Raw genomic sequence first — 17,698 nt, 5'->3', positions numbered from 1 at the left:
AAAATTACACCTGAGTAGACTGTAAAATGAATTAAGCAGGCCAGGTCAAACTTACTGTCTTATATCTTGAAGGTTTGGGGCTGAACCACCCAGTCTGGATTATTACAAGAGTACAAATCAATTTTCTATCACAGTGATTACACTGTCCACAGCAAAGCCATAACTCCTGATATGATTCTGAAGCCTGGGTATAACTAAAGACCTTTCAGAGGCACCACTAATACCACAGAAGATGTTCAGCAGCATCCTTTTCAGTTAGTTTTAATTTACAAAAGAAGTCTACTTCCTTTCCTTCCCCTCCACAAAAGCTCTCAATCACAGCCTTACAACAGAATTCATGTTAGTCCCCATCAACATCCAACTAAGTGCTCCTTTCCTCAAAGGAAATACTTAAACATACTCTTGATATTTTGTTACAAAGATTTTACTTGAATGTTCATTGAGAAAAAAAATTTCAAAATCCTGATTAAAGTAAAGCTAACCCATTGGCTCAAAAGCATGTTTAAAAGCTTTATATTGTCGTCATCTTCATCCTATGCTGGCCTATTTTAGCGCTAATCTCATGTTCCCAAAAGAAAACTATCATTCAACAAACGGAAAGCAAAGCAAAAAAAAAAAAAAAAAGTAAAAAGTAGAACACAGTGGTTGAGCTATAGCTCATCCTTCCCACACCCTGTTCCCCCTGCAGCTGTGAAGGCTCAGTACTCCGGCACAGCTGGTTTCAGGTGTACCACAGAGGTCAGAGAAGTAACAAACACGTTGTTGGGGGAGGGGAGGAGGAAAAAAAAGCATCCATGTCCAAAACAATGGCAAAACGGCAAGAAAAAAAAAAAAATCAAATAAATGCACGACACCTGCACTAAACCAAAGTGCACGGTGCTTTGCCTCTGTCAAAACCCAACCTACCCCAAGAGAAATATCCCAATTCTATCTCCTGCAGACTGATACCCTAGAAGATAGATATACTGCAAAATACATTAACCTTTCACCATGACACTGAAGACACCAAATGTTATACCTACAACACAGCAAAAGCGCTGATGAATCACCATCACTGACTTCTCCAGAAGTACAAAGGGAACCAAATTCCTGTCTTTAAGGCACAGCTACAAGGTCCTGCCCTGCTACTGACTCCATGCTCTGAAGGAAGTAGGCAGAAGCTCCTATCTTCATCTTGTACTGTGGAGTTCAGGAGAGCAATAGGGAATCTGACCTAGCCCCACACCCAGTGTTTTCCCACCACACAAGTAGTGGGTTTTTCAGATCACATTGTGTAGCACTAAGTTAACCCCATGCAAGGCCAGAGGAGTTTTGGCGTATCTGCAGCCTGGCACTAATTCACAGACATGTAAGCTCTTATTTGGTTCTAAGCCCTTCCTGGATAAGATATTCATGCCTGACCCCATTTCATTCTGCCACTGTGCATGGTCTGTTAAGCACAGAACTTGCTCCTATATATTTCCCAGTGTGCATGGTAGTACTGAAGTAGAGACCCCACCTTACAAGCATCTGGTACTTCTGATTATAGCTCAAACAGCCACCAAACATTAAAAAGAGTTTGACGCAGTACAACTAAACCTGAATATGATTCCACCAGACCAGGAGAAAAACGCACCTTAAATTCCAGAGATTGACTGTGCACAAGAAAGTGAAGCCCATATTCAAGAGCATGTAGTAAAAGTTACTTTCAGGACTAGATTACCAATTCCCATTACCAGTAGCAGGGCATCAACATACCAATAATTTGCAGGTGTTCTCAGGAAACTTTATTAACCACAACATTTTCCACTAGACTGTTACAGAGACTGATTACATTTAATACTGAAGCTGGCTTTAAAAGTAATTCAGCTCCTTCTTTTTTTTTTTTTTTTCCGCTTTCAAACTCGCAACTTTCTGGAATACTGTCACAGAATCAGGTGTCAAAACACGCTAATTATCAGCCTGTTAGAATTTCAGTTTTACTGAAATGATTTTGCTCTACCGCAACATTCCAAATTCCCCCAAGCACTTTTTATTCCCTGTCAAAAATCACAGAATCACTGTTAACAAACAGACAAGCAGGAGTATTGGTCTGAATAAAAATTAGTTTTTTTCCTCCCTCTCAGGCAATTTTGATTAGTAGACCTAAAAAATAAAAAGCCATAGGGGAGTAGGGAGAGGCACACTATCTTGAAATCAAGCTCCTTCCAACTCTAACCCACAACACCAATTTCCTGAAGTCCATTGCAGGCACCACCGCACAGAGAATAGAGGTTGGGTCTACACATCAGTAGGAGAGGGAAGGGACACTAACAGTTCCCCCAGCTTTAAACAGGGCTGAATTTATGACCACTGACCACAACCTCCTTTCTAAGCCATCGTCACCTCTGAAGCACCTAAGTCTATTCTGCAGCAACTACCTGGAGCTCCTGTTAGTGAGAACTCTGGTGCTCACAGTGGTCAAGCAGAGTCATCCAAGAGCTGCTGGCCCTCAGCATGCAGCAAAATTAATTATGTGGAACAATCTACAAACACAGGGTAAGACAAATATTTACAGAAGAGCAGTGCTGGTCAACTCCTACCTTACACTTAGAGCAAGAAATGCTAATAAGAGCACAAATGTGGTTCTTCAGGTATCTTAACAATTTGAAATTTGAATATTATGCAACATCAGCCAAAGTACTAAACATGAAATATCTACACTGTAAATGTGACTAAAGTTAATAAAGAGGAACAGGCTGCAGAACCATTCGCGGAATGGGTCCTTTCTCTCATCTACCAGGGAATATTTTACGGAAAACTCAGAACCTGAACAGTATGTTCCTGGAGGTAAAATGCAACTTATCACGAGTAACTGAACTAATAGGTTGATGAAGCAGTGCTGCAGGGATAAGCACTCTGAAGCAAGTCTTAGGACCAGACTTGGTCTGGGGCTACTGAGAATTTGTATAGATCAAGACAAGGACCTTACTAACAATTACAACAGTGCACAAAATTTACAGGAGCACAGCTCCTCTGACTTGAGCAGATCAGATGCAAGTTTTCTAGGACCTTTACTGCATCTCTGAAACACAGCATAATACAGTCCAACAACAACAATAATCACCAATAGAGCAAAATGGCCTTTGGGTTTACCAAACTCCCAGACACACTGAGCAGTACAGTTACTTATATATAAGTGCAGAAGATGTGAGAACCTTAAAGATGGTTCTGTACCCATATAAGACGCTGAAAGACACACAACTGAAGTTTCATCATTCTGTCATTATTTTTGCATACTTTGTGGGAAACAAGTAGCTCTTCCCTCAGCTCCTTATAACATGTAGAAAAAATACAATGTGCAACTACCTCCATGTACAACCTATTTCACACAATTAATTATATATCTGCTGTAAGGGACATTTGAAAAAAATAAATGAAAGGAAGACAAGAAACTGTACCGATCAGACCTGTAGAGGAGTGACAGGTCTCATTGCTAGCACTCCTTGCTTATCTCTGCTAAAATGTATTAAAAGCAGCTAAAAATAAGTATTTCTCTAATATTAAGTTCTCCACGAGAGCAAATGCTGCCATTTCAGAGATATTGCACAAATCAAAAATAGTAGGGAAAATAGCAAGTGCATTAATAAAAAGAAAAAACAATGCTTCCAATGCAAGTCCACTGGACTATGAAGAACTTGCACTTGTTCTGGAAAACTTGGGGCAGCCATTCTGACACATAAAGTATTCATAAAAGCACAATATTTTTTCAAGAAGAACAGAACAACTACTTGCAAAAAATGAGAGCAATTCTGTTAGACAACTACATCTCCTCTCTTTTTGACTGACTATGAATTATTTGCAGCAATGTAATCCCAACGAGTAAATCCAAGTTAAATGCAGCTGTTTTGGAGAGGATGGATTGGTTTTGTTTTAGACACACACAACTCTTACATTGTGCCACAGTGTCAGAGCTGAATTTTCCAAGGTTGTGTTCATGTGCTCTATAGCAGTCACCAGCCTTTCAAACCAGAATCAAAAAGTAACTGTAGGGTGTCACACCCTGTGTCTTCCGCGAAATAGATCTAATTTTCCACTACAAACTGGTGATTGTTCCTGGGCAGGGGGAGGGAGAGAGGGAGGGAGAGAGAGACTAAGAAAGGCAGCTTTTGTACTATCTACCAGATTTTTCTTCTATTTCTACCACCCTCCTTCCTACAATTCTACAAGCTGAACGACAGCCAGATAAATCAACTAAACTATTTTTCACTGAAATATGACAATAAAGCCTCTGAGAAGTTTCATAATATAGTTCAATTTCACTTTTCAATGATACTGTTAAACACAAGCACATATAACTACTTTTAAGAACTCACTAATTGGTTTAAAATGCACATCTTAGAAGATGCTAAGAGAAATAGCTTTCAGAATGTTGCACTGTAGTACTCAATGAAACAGGAAATGAGGAACAAAGAAAGGAATTTCATAGATTCCAGATGTACTCTAACACCAGCTGGGAAATACAAGCAAGAATCAACTACAGCCTTGTAAAAAGCTACCACTAACTAACTGTTTTCTTCTAGAGTTCTTGAAAAAAAGTAAGTAGCTGTAAACAATTTGTAAATAGAAATATTTTTAGAAGGAATTGGAAACACTAATAAAAATAAACTTCTTCCCCTCCCTCCTATTTTTAAGGAGTTTAAAACTCAGCCACCAGTTCATCTGGTTTTTTGAGTTGCATAAGAAATCTGTATAAACAGTCATAACAGAAGCACAACTGTAAATAAAATATTTCAAGTTGTCCATTTTCCAATACTTGGAATGAATGAAACTCAAAAGCAAGGAAAATTTAAAAAAACAGTAAAGTTGATTTATACTACATACCTTTCATGCAAGTGGAACTGAATGGAATTTAAATTTGCAAATTGCCATCAAACAAGTCACCAGTCACTTAAAATTTTTATTCCTACATCTATAAATAATTTTTTTTTAATTTAATAATAATAATAATTATAATAAAGTAAATAAATAAATGAAACACACTCCAGATTAAAAATCCTGGAAATAAAACTCCTTCACAAATTCAAACACCCTTCTGCTCCCTGTGTAACACAGTATCTCCAATGTTTCATTTTCCTTTTTTTGAAACACAAACTCAGGCCTTTCAATGCAAACTTCTTCTAAATGGAATTTGAAATCTCTTAGTAACAAGTTTAGAGACAAACAGACAACTAAATTTCCTCCCAAAGTCACTGTAACATATGAAAAGAAAGCTTAAGCATGCATCTTATGGAAGACAGATCTGTCCCCCACCTCCTCCCCTCATCACAGAAATAGGTGTTCTTCCCAGCTTCAAGACTTTTCATTCATTGCACATGGAAGAATTGAGACACTTCATCTAATGTTCATCCACCTACTAGAAGTGTATGAAAGTACATTCATATTTATGCAAATTAAACACTGCAACAAATGCTATCTGTTCAAACCTACCAGTCATTCTTAAATAAGTGAAACCCTCTTACCATCACATCACACTGACCCATTTCAGTCAATGGCGACACAGCCACAGCTCCACACCCCAGCAACAGGGAACAGCAAGATCCAGCTGCTGGGCTAATGAAGGGACCTTCATTCTGCCACAGTGCTCCCTGAGAGGTAATAACAGGCAAATGCACAAGCCTCTAGCGAAGTAGGAAAAAAGGATAATACTTCAGAGGTGTGGAATGAAAACTGAGCAGCAGAAACGTTAATCAGAAGCCTCAGAAGTCTTCGACATTTGTGTTCTTTCCTCAACAGACTTCAAAAATCTAGATACACAATATTTTCTCCCTTTCAGGCAGAAAAGGGATTAAAAAAAACCAAACAAACCTCAAAGACCTCAAACTTTCCACTGAATATATGAAGTGTTTTACAGTTGGCAATGATCCATTAAAATTTGAGAAAGGAAAACAGGGGGAAAATATTCCAGCTCTTCATAATTTTGAAGCTTCACATCTCATTTTGCAAAACTTTCACCCAGAAAGTCTTCTATAGGAGGAAAACAACATGCGAAGTTTCAGGGAAGTTCCCTTCCCTTTGGTAGAGGTTAGGATGGGAGAGGAAGGAAGTTAGGTTTGTTTTGTTTTTACTCCAAAACAAAGCTTTTATTTGGATCCTAAATTCAGTCACCAGTCCACTACCCTGAAGAAATCAGACACTGCTAAAAAACAGACACTTCATAAGGTTTAGCAAATGTCAGTAAAATCAGAAGGCTATAATGGGCAAGATCACAATCAGCTTTTCAGTTTAATAACATATAACCTGTTATTAACTCCAAGTTTGAGCTTTTCCTTGGTGTAACCACAAAATACATAAATGTCGGTACTAGAAAATTTAAAAGCACAGCATTAAGACTTACTAAAGCATGTTTTGACTATTAATATAAGCCTTAGGTGACTTGCTCCCCAGAAGCTTTAACAGTCCACTGGCACACACACATTAATTTTTCTTTGACATATGTGGCTGAACAGTTGTTGGTCAGATAAACAGGAGCAATGCAACTGTCTGATATTTACACATTTTACAGTATGCAGCCAAGTCTACAAGCCTCTGATTTTATTCTAGGCTTCTTGTTCTCACAAGATCTAGCTGTGAGATTTATTCTCCAAACACATCCGTTTGCAAAGTGAATTATATCAACATGAGGTATTAAGTACTCCTCAACAACCCAAAGTGGATTTTACCTCATCCTTTCCCCACAACCTCCTCCAAGAAAAAAAAATTGCTACATGAGATACTTAATTCAACTATCTTAGAAGTGCAATTACTGGCTCTAACAGAATTATTCCTAATTTATACTCCTGTAATGGACATCAGTCAGTGAGAAAGAATAGAGGGGAATTTAACCTGATTAATACTATCAAAGGTATTTTTGATAAGGTTTTTCAATTGTATTTTCTAATCTTGGTGTAGGCAACTCTGTCCAGTTTTTACATGAGGTCTTCCTTAAATGGAAGGGACATCAGTGCATCAGTGTAACGTGGGAGTTCAGTGAAACCAAATGACTTAATATGATACCAGTGTTTGACAACATAACTGCATAAGTAGAAATCTTTCTTTGATGCAGGGCAAAGGGGAGAAGGAGTTCTGTTAAGCATAAATTTGATAATCAACATTAGGTGCCCCCTTTAAAAGACAAGTGCATGATGGAGAAATGGGGCAGCATGTGTGACTATTAACTAATACCACTAAAACACCCAAACTTTCATAAACAGCTAAGGCTCCTGAATGGAGTGTGAGATTCAAATAGCTCTCAAGCGGAAGGTCAGAGATACAGATACATCAGTTTGTCAGATAATCCTCTTGCCGTTCTCATTGGAGCTTTAACATTTGTTCTCCAGAGCAGATGACCAAGCTGGTAGGTACAGGCAGGTAACAAATACAGCACCACCAAGAAAGTCTATAATAAGGAAAGGGTGTGAACTGAAGAGCACAGAAAGAGTCAGGCAATGTCATGATGCTGCCAGTACCCAGACACGAAAGCAAGGGATGCACCTCCTGTCCCCTCTGATTTCCCACACACGCCCAGTCAAGCTCTTGGAAACATCTCTGACAACCACTGGAGTGCATAGCTCACTAAAATGGAAGAAAACTCAACCTGAAAAGAACATTAATTTGCACTCTTTGGTTCTGCTCTACAAAATGAACTGGATTTTCTTTTCTGTGAGCAGAGGAGCATCAGTCAACAACAGGCATGCAAAGAGCACTTTGTGGCTGGGAGCAAGATGAGTAGGGAAGGGTAAAGACAAGACCTGCCTTCTCATCAGCATCAAAGTACTAATTTGAGTGAGTTTATCATGATTTCATGCTTTGGACTGCAGCTATCAAACAGAATCGAAGCAATATGCAAAACATAAAGAGCAGCATCAGGCAGAAAAGACACATAAAAACAGAGCAAAAGAAGCTAATACTGACATCCAACTAACTCAGTAATGTCAGAACTAAAAATCTGTTTTAACCAATGACAGTGAAAGAATAAAAAATAAAAAAAATTAAAAACATTCAGCAGTCTGAAGAGTAATTCAAGGCAATTAAGTTCTCAAAAGCATTTTCTGGAAAACTGAGAAAGATATCCAGCACTTATATATCCTTATGAAAGAGTATTTGGTACTCTGATCACCAGGCAATCACTTCCATGAAGAAACAAGAAAATACTTACTTCTCATGAGACAGATTGAATAACAGTTTTTTCAAATGTACCAATTCCAGATGAGGACCAAAAAACCTAACAAGTTTGCTTATTGACATCAGAGGCCCTGAGCAGGTCTGTTTAACAGATTCACTCCTGTGAATTTACCTCTACACACTCTAAAAACCAAAACACGTGGGCTTCCACTCATATATGAATCCTTCTCTACTTAAAAGAAAGTAAGGCTATGGAATTTGATATCAGGCTGGCATCTTCTCCAAAACTACATTTACTGCAGCATTTTTCATTGCTACCTCTGTTTCCTCATCTAACTTGCAGAAAATGTAGTCTCCATTTTTGCTCCAGCCACCGCTGTTTTTGACAGTCCATAAACAGCCATGGAACTCTGCCTCTCAAAACAGCACTGGTCCCAGAAGTTTTCCATTCAGCACACTGAACACAAGCTGGTCAGAACATAACTACCAACAAATCTAGCAAGTTCAAATACTGAACCAGCAGTGACAAATCTGCATAATTTATTCTGCACCTTCCATGGCCTGTGAGACTCAAGCCTTAGTTAGCATTGCTACAGTAAATCAATAAGAACGTAAAGTTACCACTTTATTTTACCTATGCAACATCAGTTTAAGCTGTACTTGTTAACTTTTTAATGTGAATAAAAGATCTTGAGAAGTCTTGAATATAATCAGGGTGAGATGCAAATAGCTCTTCTTCCTTTCTTTACTTCTTGGTCCTCTAACTTAGAAACACCGGAAAAAAACATTGTTATCTTTATAAGAAACATTTCACACTTCCTAAATATTAATTTTCCATATACATATACATATATATATACTGAGACAGAGAAAAAGGTACCTAGGAAAAAATCTCTCACTCTAAAAATATCTATTCCACAACCTTTTGCCCCATTTAAATGGGAATAAATCCTTTTACAGTATTATGCAATGAACATATTTAGTCGTAATTACTTCTACAAGTAACCACTTAAGGCACTAAATCCCAGAAGACAACATTAAAAGAGACATCTTCTCAAGACAAAATGGATTTCCCTGAACAACCTTAGTATTATTAGACTTAAGGGAGACCTTAAATTTGTCAGGGACAAGATGAGTTTCTTCTTAGCCTGGGAAATGCAGAGACCTCTCTCAAACCTTTACTCTGTACCAAGTGCAATGATGGAAGCCTTTAAATACCTTCTCTTGGAATCAACCTGCTTAAACACCAGTAAACCAGCACTTAACTAAATACCCTCCCTGACTTCACCCAAGACTCTCAGTTTCACAAAGTTTAACTGTTTTCACAGTGTCTTAAACTGCACAGCTGTGTATGAATTAGTAAAGAAGGCACACTAAGAATGAAGTGGCAAAGAGATGGCACATCTATGGACCAACCATCCTCATTTTGTCAACTGGACATAAACAAGGTCTTACAGTTCCTAGAAAATGGGGTGAGTTTAGAACAGGGTAAGCTGTGTGTGAAGCATTAACCTACATCAGGTAGGAGGCAACTTCACGATTCTGATCACACTTACTGCTAAGGATAGCTTATGCTGCTGGAATTCCCACATTTTAGACTAAGACCTCAACACCCTGTAACCACAAAACAGCCCTTTTGAAAGATGATAAAAGAAAGTTTTAGAAGTTCATTAATGACTTAAATGGCAACAAGGCTCACAGTGCTCAAGTGGATTATCTGTCAAAAGCTCAAAAGAACGATGAGCAAAGGGTCCTCCTCATTATATTACAGCCCCCATAAACTCTCAGTGTGCAATATCCTCCTGCCCCAATTGCTACTTTCAAACTATCAGACAGAACTATAACAAGCTCTACTACTGCTAAAAAAAGTATTTTAAAGTAGAGCCATATGCCCCTAAGCATAACAGTACTAGATTTCAGGGACATGAAAAGCTTGCTAAAGTGAAAATTCACAAATGAGCTGTTTCTTTAGATTTTTCAAGTATAAACAATTTCACAAAGTAAAATCTGGCAGCAGGTTCTCTGCTAGCCAGCATTACAGTTTTCAACAGCAGAAACACTAAACATGAGCTTTTATTTTTTCAACGGAAAATTTAATAGTTTATGCCATTTAAGGAGAAAAAAGTAGCAATTAAGTACAGTATATTTATTAAATATTAACAGTACAACAAAAGTCATGTTGTCAAGCAGAAGGACTCTCTTTGTAGTTTTTCCAGCCAATCATCAGCCATACAGCCTTATGTTGTTTCCTTTCAGGTTTTGAAACACTGACTCATGGAAATATCAGCACTGCACACTTCCTCAAAGTGGCAATCTTATAGGAAGTGTTTGTTTAGTCTTACATGACACATTGTTTTGTTTATGTATAAGGGATTCCGGTAAAAATAATTTTCAATTAAGGAAAAAAGAGACATAAGCACAACGGTTTCAGTTATGGGATGCCAAAATAAATCAATTTCAACTAGACATCTGAACAGCACACTCATTAACACAAGTACTACTTTTTTCTTTCTACTGTACATTTCCTTGCAACACAAGCAGAAACTGCCAGGCATTAACTTCTTTCAAATCAACTAACCACCAAAGAAACTGCACAAGAGGTAGCACAGTAACAACTCCTCTTAACACTGGTAGGTACCCACTCTGACAGTTCACATTGCTGCTCCACAACTTCAGCATCTCAACGAGACATCTTTGGGAGGTGCCACCTCACTGTCAGTTCAACTGAGTGAAGCAAACACAGCTTCCTACAAAGCTTAACTTTTCAACATTTTCAAAAAACGAGACACTCCCCAGGACATGGAAGCACTTAGGAGATCCAGGATGGAATTACCCACTTAGCTAAATACGGCTGATTCCATGCAGCCCATCGGACCCAAAAGAACAAGATATATGAGCAGAAGAAAATGCCTTCAGTTACCTGCAGCTTCTTGGAAATACAGGACAAGCCAGCCACAGCAGTACACTACATTAGAGCATTCAAACATCTCTAGGCTACAGATGTTTTACACAGCCAGAAGCCTCCCAGTTGCATCAGCCTTCCCATCGAGAGAGGCATGCCAACATGGGTGTCCACTCTGTTTGCACTGATTCCCCAATGCATCAATCCTACATTTCATCCAATTTATTCTTAGGCACACCGGTATATCAGTGTCCCCATTCATCATTTGCCAGCAGACATGCTGCAGAGAAGGAAACATCTTATCAGATCAAGCACAGAATATCTGAAAGGCAGAGATCAGTCAGAGCTTGGCTATGAAACAAGCTCCCAAAGAACAGAACTGACCATTTCCATAGCATAATAAATCAAAGCAACACAGAAAATTACTTATCTTTTTGCCCTAAAATAACTTTTCTCTTAACCCATTGAAAGATTCAAAGCCTCCTGACACTAGAAAAGAGAGAAAACCAAAATATCCATGAATGGGAACAGCTAAAAGAAATGTACAATAGGGAATAGCTGAAAAAAGTAGTGTCATTCCAATGCTCATCATCTTTTCAGTGGTGCCCAGCAACAGGATGAGGAGCAAAGGCCATAAATAGAAACAGTAAGTTCCACTTCAACATGAGGAAGAACTTCTTTACACTGAGGGTGGCAGAGCACTGGAACACGTTGCCCAGAAATGTCATGGAGTCTCCCTCTCTGGAGACATTCAAACCCCACTTGGACACTTTCCTGTATAACCCATGCTAGATACCCTGCCTTGGCAGGGGGTTTGCAGTAGATGATATCCACAGATCCCTTCCAACCCTAACAACTCGGTGAGTCTGTGACCTCCCTTCAGATCCAGCCACAGGACTTTCTGTAGGGAGCCTACAAGCCCCATATACAAATTCTAGAAGATTAGGATTGCTTAACGAGGCCAATCTGATTAGGAATACTTCCTCAACCCATCAAAGCAACCCCGCCACTTCCTATTTTTCTGCAAGTTTCCCAGGGGACAGCCAGCTCCAGAGAGGAGTGTGACTTGTGAGCACGAGTGGCACAAAGCCGCGTCCCCGACCGCGGGCAGGCGGAAGCGCTCGGCCGCGCCCCCTGCCGGGCAGCGGCGGCGCAGCGCCGGGCATTGTGCTCGCCATCCTGCGGGAAGCACCTTCCGCTCCAGCCAAGCGCCGCCGCGACCGGGATGCTGCGGTCTGCCTCTCGCTATCCAGCCTAAACACCAGCGGGGATCCTCGCTGCAGCTCTGCAGTAATCAGGAGCTCAGCTCTGACAGGGGTTCCGCTCCGATAGCTGAAGTCAGCAGCAGGATTAACTTTAGCCCGCGACATAATGAGATTCTTCTCAAGACTTTTGCTGCTGTTATTGTCATCAATCTCCTCAACAACTCAAAGAAATTCCCACACTCTCGTGACTTCAACCATTCAGGTATAAGATCATAACTGTTTTCTTCTCAAAAAAAACTAAACACGAACACCTCAGCCACAAATCATCATCCTCTACGCGAGATATGTTAGCCCTTTTACTAAAAACCGCCAGATAGAAACAACTTGCAATATCACTCACATGGTGCGTCCGGATTTCTCCCTTGTGAAAAGACCTTTTTTTTTCCCCTCCCCTCTCTGAAAAGAGACAGACAACAAGTCTCCGACCATACTCTAGTCTTACTGAATCTCTTTTATGGATGTATATGAGAACATAAAATGAACATATTATTTTTAGTTTTTATGATAAAATTCTAACTCTTAAAAACTGCTATCACTAAACTACCTGTTGACAATTAACGAGGAAACGATACTAGCAATGGTCTCTTTGAAATGCTAACGCCACTGATCAATAATGAGATTTTCTACGTAATCTCACGTTTCAGTTTTATCTAACACGCCAATTGGTGGCTGCAAATTTGCTTCCGAACGCAGGGAAACGCAAAGGAAGATTTTTCAAGAGCTTTATTAGGAAGGCACACGCCCTCGGTACCCACCGCTGTGAGCCCGGCGCTGAACTTCGCCGCTTCCCGTGCAGCTCGCAGCCCCCGCGCCCCATCCCGGGGACGAGAACCGCTCCCTCGGCATGTGGGACCGATTGTCTTACGGAAACGAGGGATTTCCCTCCCAGCCGGCACACTCAGAACTCGACCAGGGAGAGTTTAATCCGCTCGCTGACATCTGTCGCTTACTTTCTAATAATGTGGTTTGGAACTCGCTCAACGGCAAGAAGAGCGAATCTCCAAAAGCGCGAGTCGGAGGAAGCGACAGCAGCCCCTGCCTGTCCCCCTGCCGAGGGAAGGGGCTCAGACAGCGGCTCCTGCATGCACACGGCCGCTTTTGGGCCGGCTTCACACCAGCTCTGCCAGTGACACACAGCGCTGAGGCTCAGTGACCGCCTCCGAACTTTTAGAGCGTAGATTAGCGACAAAAATGAGAAAAAGAAAAGAAAAAAAACCACCCTAACAAAAACTAAACAGAACCCGCGGAATCAGGCGCATATCCTGCGCCGCCCGGACTCCCACCGGCGCCGCTCGCCCGCCGGACGCAGCGCGCTGCCCGCCCGTCCCCGCGGCACCGGCCGCCTCCCGGGCACCGAGCACGGCCCGCGGAGCCCCCGCGGAGCCCCCCCGGCCGGGGCACCGCCCGCCCCGCCGCCCCCGGCGGGACGCAGAGCGCAGGGTAGCGCGAAGGGGCGCTCGGCACCTCCGCCGCAGCGGGGGCTCCCTGCCCGCTGCCCCGCGCGCTCACCGATTTTAATCCTGACGCTCTGGAAGACCCGCAGCCCCTCTTCCTCCACCGCCATGGTGGTGCTGCCGCCGCTGCGCCTGACGCTCAGCAGTGCTGGAGCCCCGCCGCCGCGGAGGCGCGGGGACCGGGCAGAAGGAGGCAGGCGAGATGCTCCGCCAGATGGGAAGGAGGGAGCACGGCCGGACAGCTCGGGACGCACCGGCACGGGGCTGGAGCGAGCGAGGGACAGAGCGGCCGCGCAGCCCAGCGGAGCGCAGCGCCCGCCTCTCCCCCCGCGGGCCGGCAGCGCCCGCCCCGCCGCCGCCCCCTCATTGGCCGGCGGGGCGGCGGCCGCCGCGCTCATTGGCCCGCTGCCCGGCGGGGCGGGGGAGCGCGCGGGGGGAGCGCGGAGCGCGGCAACAGCTGGAGCGCGGCCGCCCCCCGCAGCCCGGCCGGGCCCGCCGCCGCTCCCGGCCCCGCCGGGACCCCAGCGGGCAGCGCGGCCAGGCCGAGGGCTGACTAACTCCGTGGCCCCGCTCCAGTGCCGGCCCGGAGAGCCGCCAGGAGCAGGCGTTGGCGTCATGGCGAGAGAGAGGGAGGAGGGATGTGCGAGTCCTCTTTCCCACACAGCCATAAAGAGAGGGCTCTAGCGATGCCCCAGGTTGAAAGCCATTCATTAGTGAGGAAAAGAAGTCCTGTATTAAATAAACAAACCCGTTTGGGCGCTGGGAGCAGGCCAGTCTGTCTCCTGGCTCCATTTGATCAGCGGCAAAGCTGGCTCTACCTGATTGCACGGGGAGAGCAGGGAATTCAGATTTCAGACTTGCATGATTACACATTAAACAGCAAGAAATAGGACCTGTGTCAGTGTTCAGTGCCAAACCTTGGGTCTTGTAAAGTCAGTAATTGAAATACGCCTTCCCTAAAGGTCTGGCAAAAGCAGAGCACAGAGTTCAGTGGAGATTACAGATTACATTATTTCAAAAACTAAAAAACCAAAACACCTTTGGTGCAGTTACAATCCCTCTAAAGAGGCTTGCAACATCCCTATGCAGAACACCCCAGGTACATCACAGTCCAGCATGTCCAATAAGCACAACAAAATGCCCTTTCTCAAGCCTGCAAACAAAAAACCATAATACAATTAAATACTTTCCTGTTCTAACTCTAATTTCAGGAGTGAAAGAAAGGCAAACTCACTGAGGACAATCTATACATATGTTAAAATCTAGTAATGAAAAATAGCAAGAAACCAGAAGGCAAATCAGTCACATGCAGTATGAAGTCTGTACCAAAGAGGGGCATGCAAACCTGATGATAACAATTGAGCAATCCATCATTGCTTGAATCACGGAAGGTACAACATATAATAAATGCCCTTTATTACAAAAAAAAAAAAAAAAAAAAAAAAAAGGGAGGTATTGAAATATAGAAGAGCAAACAAAAAGTTGGAAAGGAGCTACAATAGCAGAGGAAGTCAGCTTGTAGGAAAGCCTGAGGAAAACCCGAGTTTTCCCACACAGGTATGGGCCTAACTGAAGGAAACTGGCAAGCTCACAGCCAAAAAAGGAAGCAGTGAGTTATCTTAAGGAGTTGCCTGACCTACTGTGTCTTCTTTGTCTGCATAGTCAAGTGACATATGTAATTTGATAAAAATACTTTTTCAGTACAGGACTCCAAAGAGATTTTATAAAGTACAGGCTTCCATTTACCAACAGCCACGCCTTAATTCTTTCTTCCTCGCTATGATATGCCCAATGTCCTCTGTAACCCCATTATACCCATTCCACCATGTGCCATCTTTTCTTTCATAAAACTCACTCACTTCAGCTCCTCTGCTTGGTGGTCCTTCACATCCCCCAGGATACCTTCAGTGCTCTCTGCCCTAATAGCCTTTAACATTTCCTGTACCATAACCCAAATTTCAATTGTCACAATACTTCTGATTCCCCAACTTTTGTCTCACCTTCCAGCTGGACAAGGGGCAAGATAAGCAGCAGTCTGAACAGAAACTACAAGAATGCTGATCAGAGAGCTCACATTTTAAGGACATTGTCTTAGATCAGCTAACCTGATGTTGCTTCTCACATGCTGGATGTGACAAACAAACAATTTGGGAGTATATGCGTCTGTTTTAACACTCTATACATGCTCAGATATAAAAAGGAATACACAAAGTCTGTTGCTTTTGCTCTTTCACCACACATGCACATTCCTTGAACATATTGGTACAAAATAAATACAAGCCCATTGGGCTATCTCACTGAAGAAAAATGGCAAGCAACTGTTACACACAATGCTGTACACAGGCACAACAAAGAATTCCAGCTATAACCAGTGGATAATGTTTAGCTATAAGCAAAGGTAAATATATTCTGTGCTTAGGATCTTACAAATCTTTCTCAACAGCATCAGGGAGAAACCTGCTTCCATGCTCTAAATATTAGGGACATCTTGAATAAAATATTTTACTTCTGTGTTTTCCTTTGCTACATAAGGACTTCCACTGGCCTCGTTTCTCCATTGGAAGCTTTTCTTATCTGCAGAAAGTTGACCCCAAAATAGTAATTTTTTTTTAAATCCATTTTTCAATTCTCTTCCAGACTTGCTGCTCTAAGGGTTGTTCTCTCAGCATGTACTGAACAGACTATCCTTCCCAATTTGCTGTTGTATTCTTTTCAGACAGTCATGGCACTTCTATCTATATGCTTTATGCCGAGGAAATGAAAGAATATGTCTACCTACAATACCAGGCCTTGTATGTTCACAAAAATAAAGCTATATATAAATTCTCCATCCCTTTATGTGCATCCAAATTTGCAGTCAAAGCCCACCACCTCAAACCTAATGTCATTTGACCCAGCATAAAATCACCTTGTAAATTTAAGGTGCTGGTTTTCTCCCACACCCTAACCTCAGGTGCTGCTTGCAACCTCTCCCTGTGCTAATAATGGTCTCACAAGGGTGTGTGGTGTAACACATTTGTGGGGAAAAAAAAAAATACACTGTCACAACTCCCATTTGTATATTGTGAAAAACAAGAGACCTATAAACCATGATACTTGGAAATTCTTTTCCACTATCATAAGAAAACTGATCAGAAAGCATCTCTGTCCAAAAGTGTGGTTAGGGCACAGTGGCATGCTGGGCAGTTTTAGGAATGAATACCTGCCTGTGGTGACACTTCCAGGCTGTTTTTCAGGAAGGTCTAGCTTTGCCAAGAGCGCAGATATGTCCAGGAAAACTATGGCAAAATTTAACCATAAATGCAGCCTTTGCTGTGAAATGTAGTAAGCATGACCAACTTCCACACTTAAGCATTACAGAAACTACCAAGATGCCTGCAGAATCAATTACCAACAAGTGGAACAGACCAGCATTTAAAACCATCAAAACACACAAAAAATTAGTAAATAAAAAAAAAACAATGTATAGCAAGAAAAAATAGGGAAAAAAAGCTGGCACCTTCTTAGACTTGGAACAAATTAATATTCCTCACATGAAAGTCCACAAATGGTTGCTTGCAGCTCTCTGCAAGCTCTCCAGCTATGTTTCTGTTTTCACATCAGATCTTTTCTGCTGAAACTCTTTATCAGTGCTTTTGTGTATCAGTGTGCTAGTTTATTTTCTGTCGGATCTTGTTTTCTTGACATACAGCTGAAAGCTTGTTGCTTCCTCTATAATGAACTTGTCTCCAAATGTTATACAGTCCAACAACGTAAATGCAAGCACTGTTTCAAAATTCTCATGAATATGTATTTTTAAAGATGTTAAACAGTATAAAAAACAACCAAAGAGTGTGTGGCTTTTTCAATTTCTCCATTGTTGAAATGAAACCTCAGCAGCAGCATCACATATGCATGTGCATATTACACATAACATGTGCAGGCAACATGAGGTGTGCAGCTGCAGCAGCCTGATC

General features: G+C 41.9%; 1 protein-coding gene across 2 annotated transcripts in view; it reads right to left on the bottom strand.

Annotated features, from left to right (window-relative positions):
• Nucleotides 1-14,055, bottom strand: part of RASA3 (RAS p21 protein activator 3) — a 132,701-nt gene extending 118,646 nt beyond the window's left edge. For both annotated transcript variants that reach the window (XM_033052479.1, XM_033052480.1), the window contains exon 1: nucleotides 13,798-14,055. In XM_033052479.1, coding sequence (XP_032908370.1) covers nucleotides 13,798-13,852 — 55 coding nt within the window. In that variant the 5' untranslated portion in view covers nucleotides 13,853-14,055. The remainder of the gene's footprint in view (nucleotides 1-13,797) is intronic.
• Between the last annotated feature and the right edge of the window lie 3,643 nt (nucleotides 14,056-17,698).

The sequence above is a fragment of the Catharus ustulatus genome, chromosome 2 (genome assembly GCF_009819885.2).
Source record: "Catharus ustulatus isolate bCatUst1 chromosome 2, bCatUst1.pri.v2, whole genome shotgun sequence".
Lineage (NCBI taxonomy): Eukaryota > Metazoa > Chordata > Aves > Passeriformes > Turdidae > Catharus > Catharus ustulatus.
This window is presented reverse-complemented; position numbering and strand designations above follow the sequence as displayed.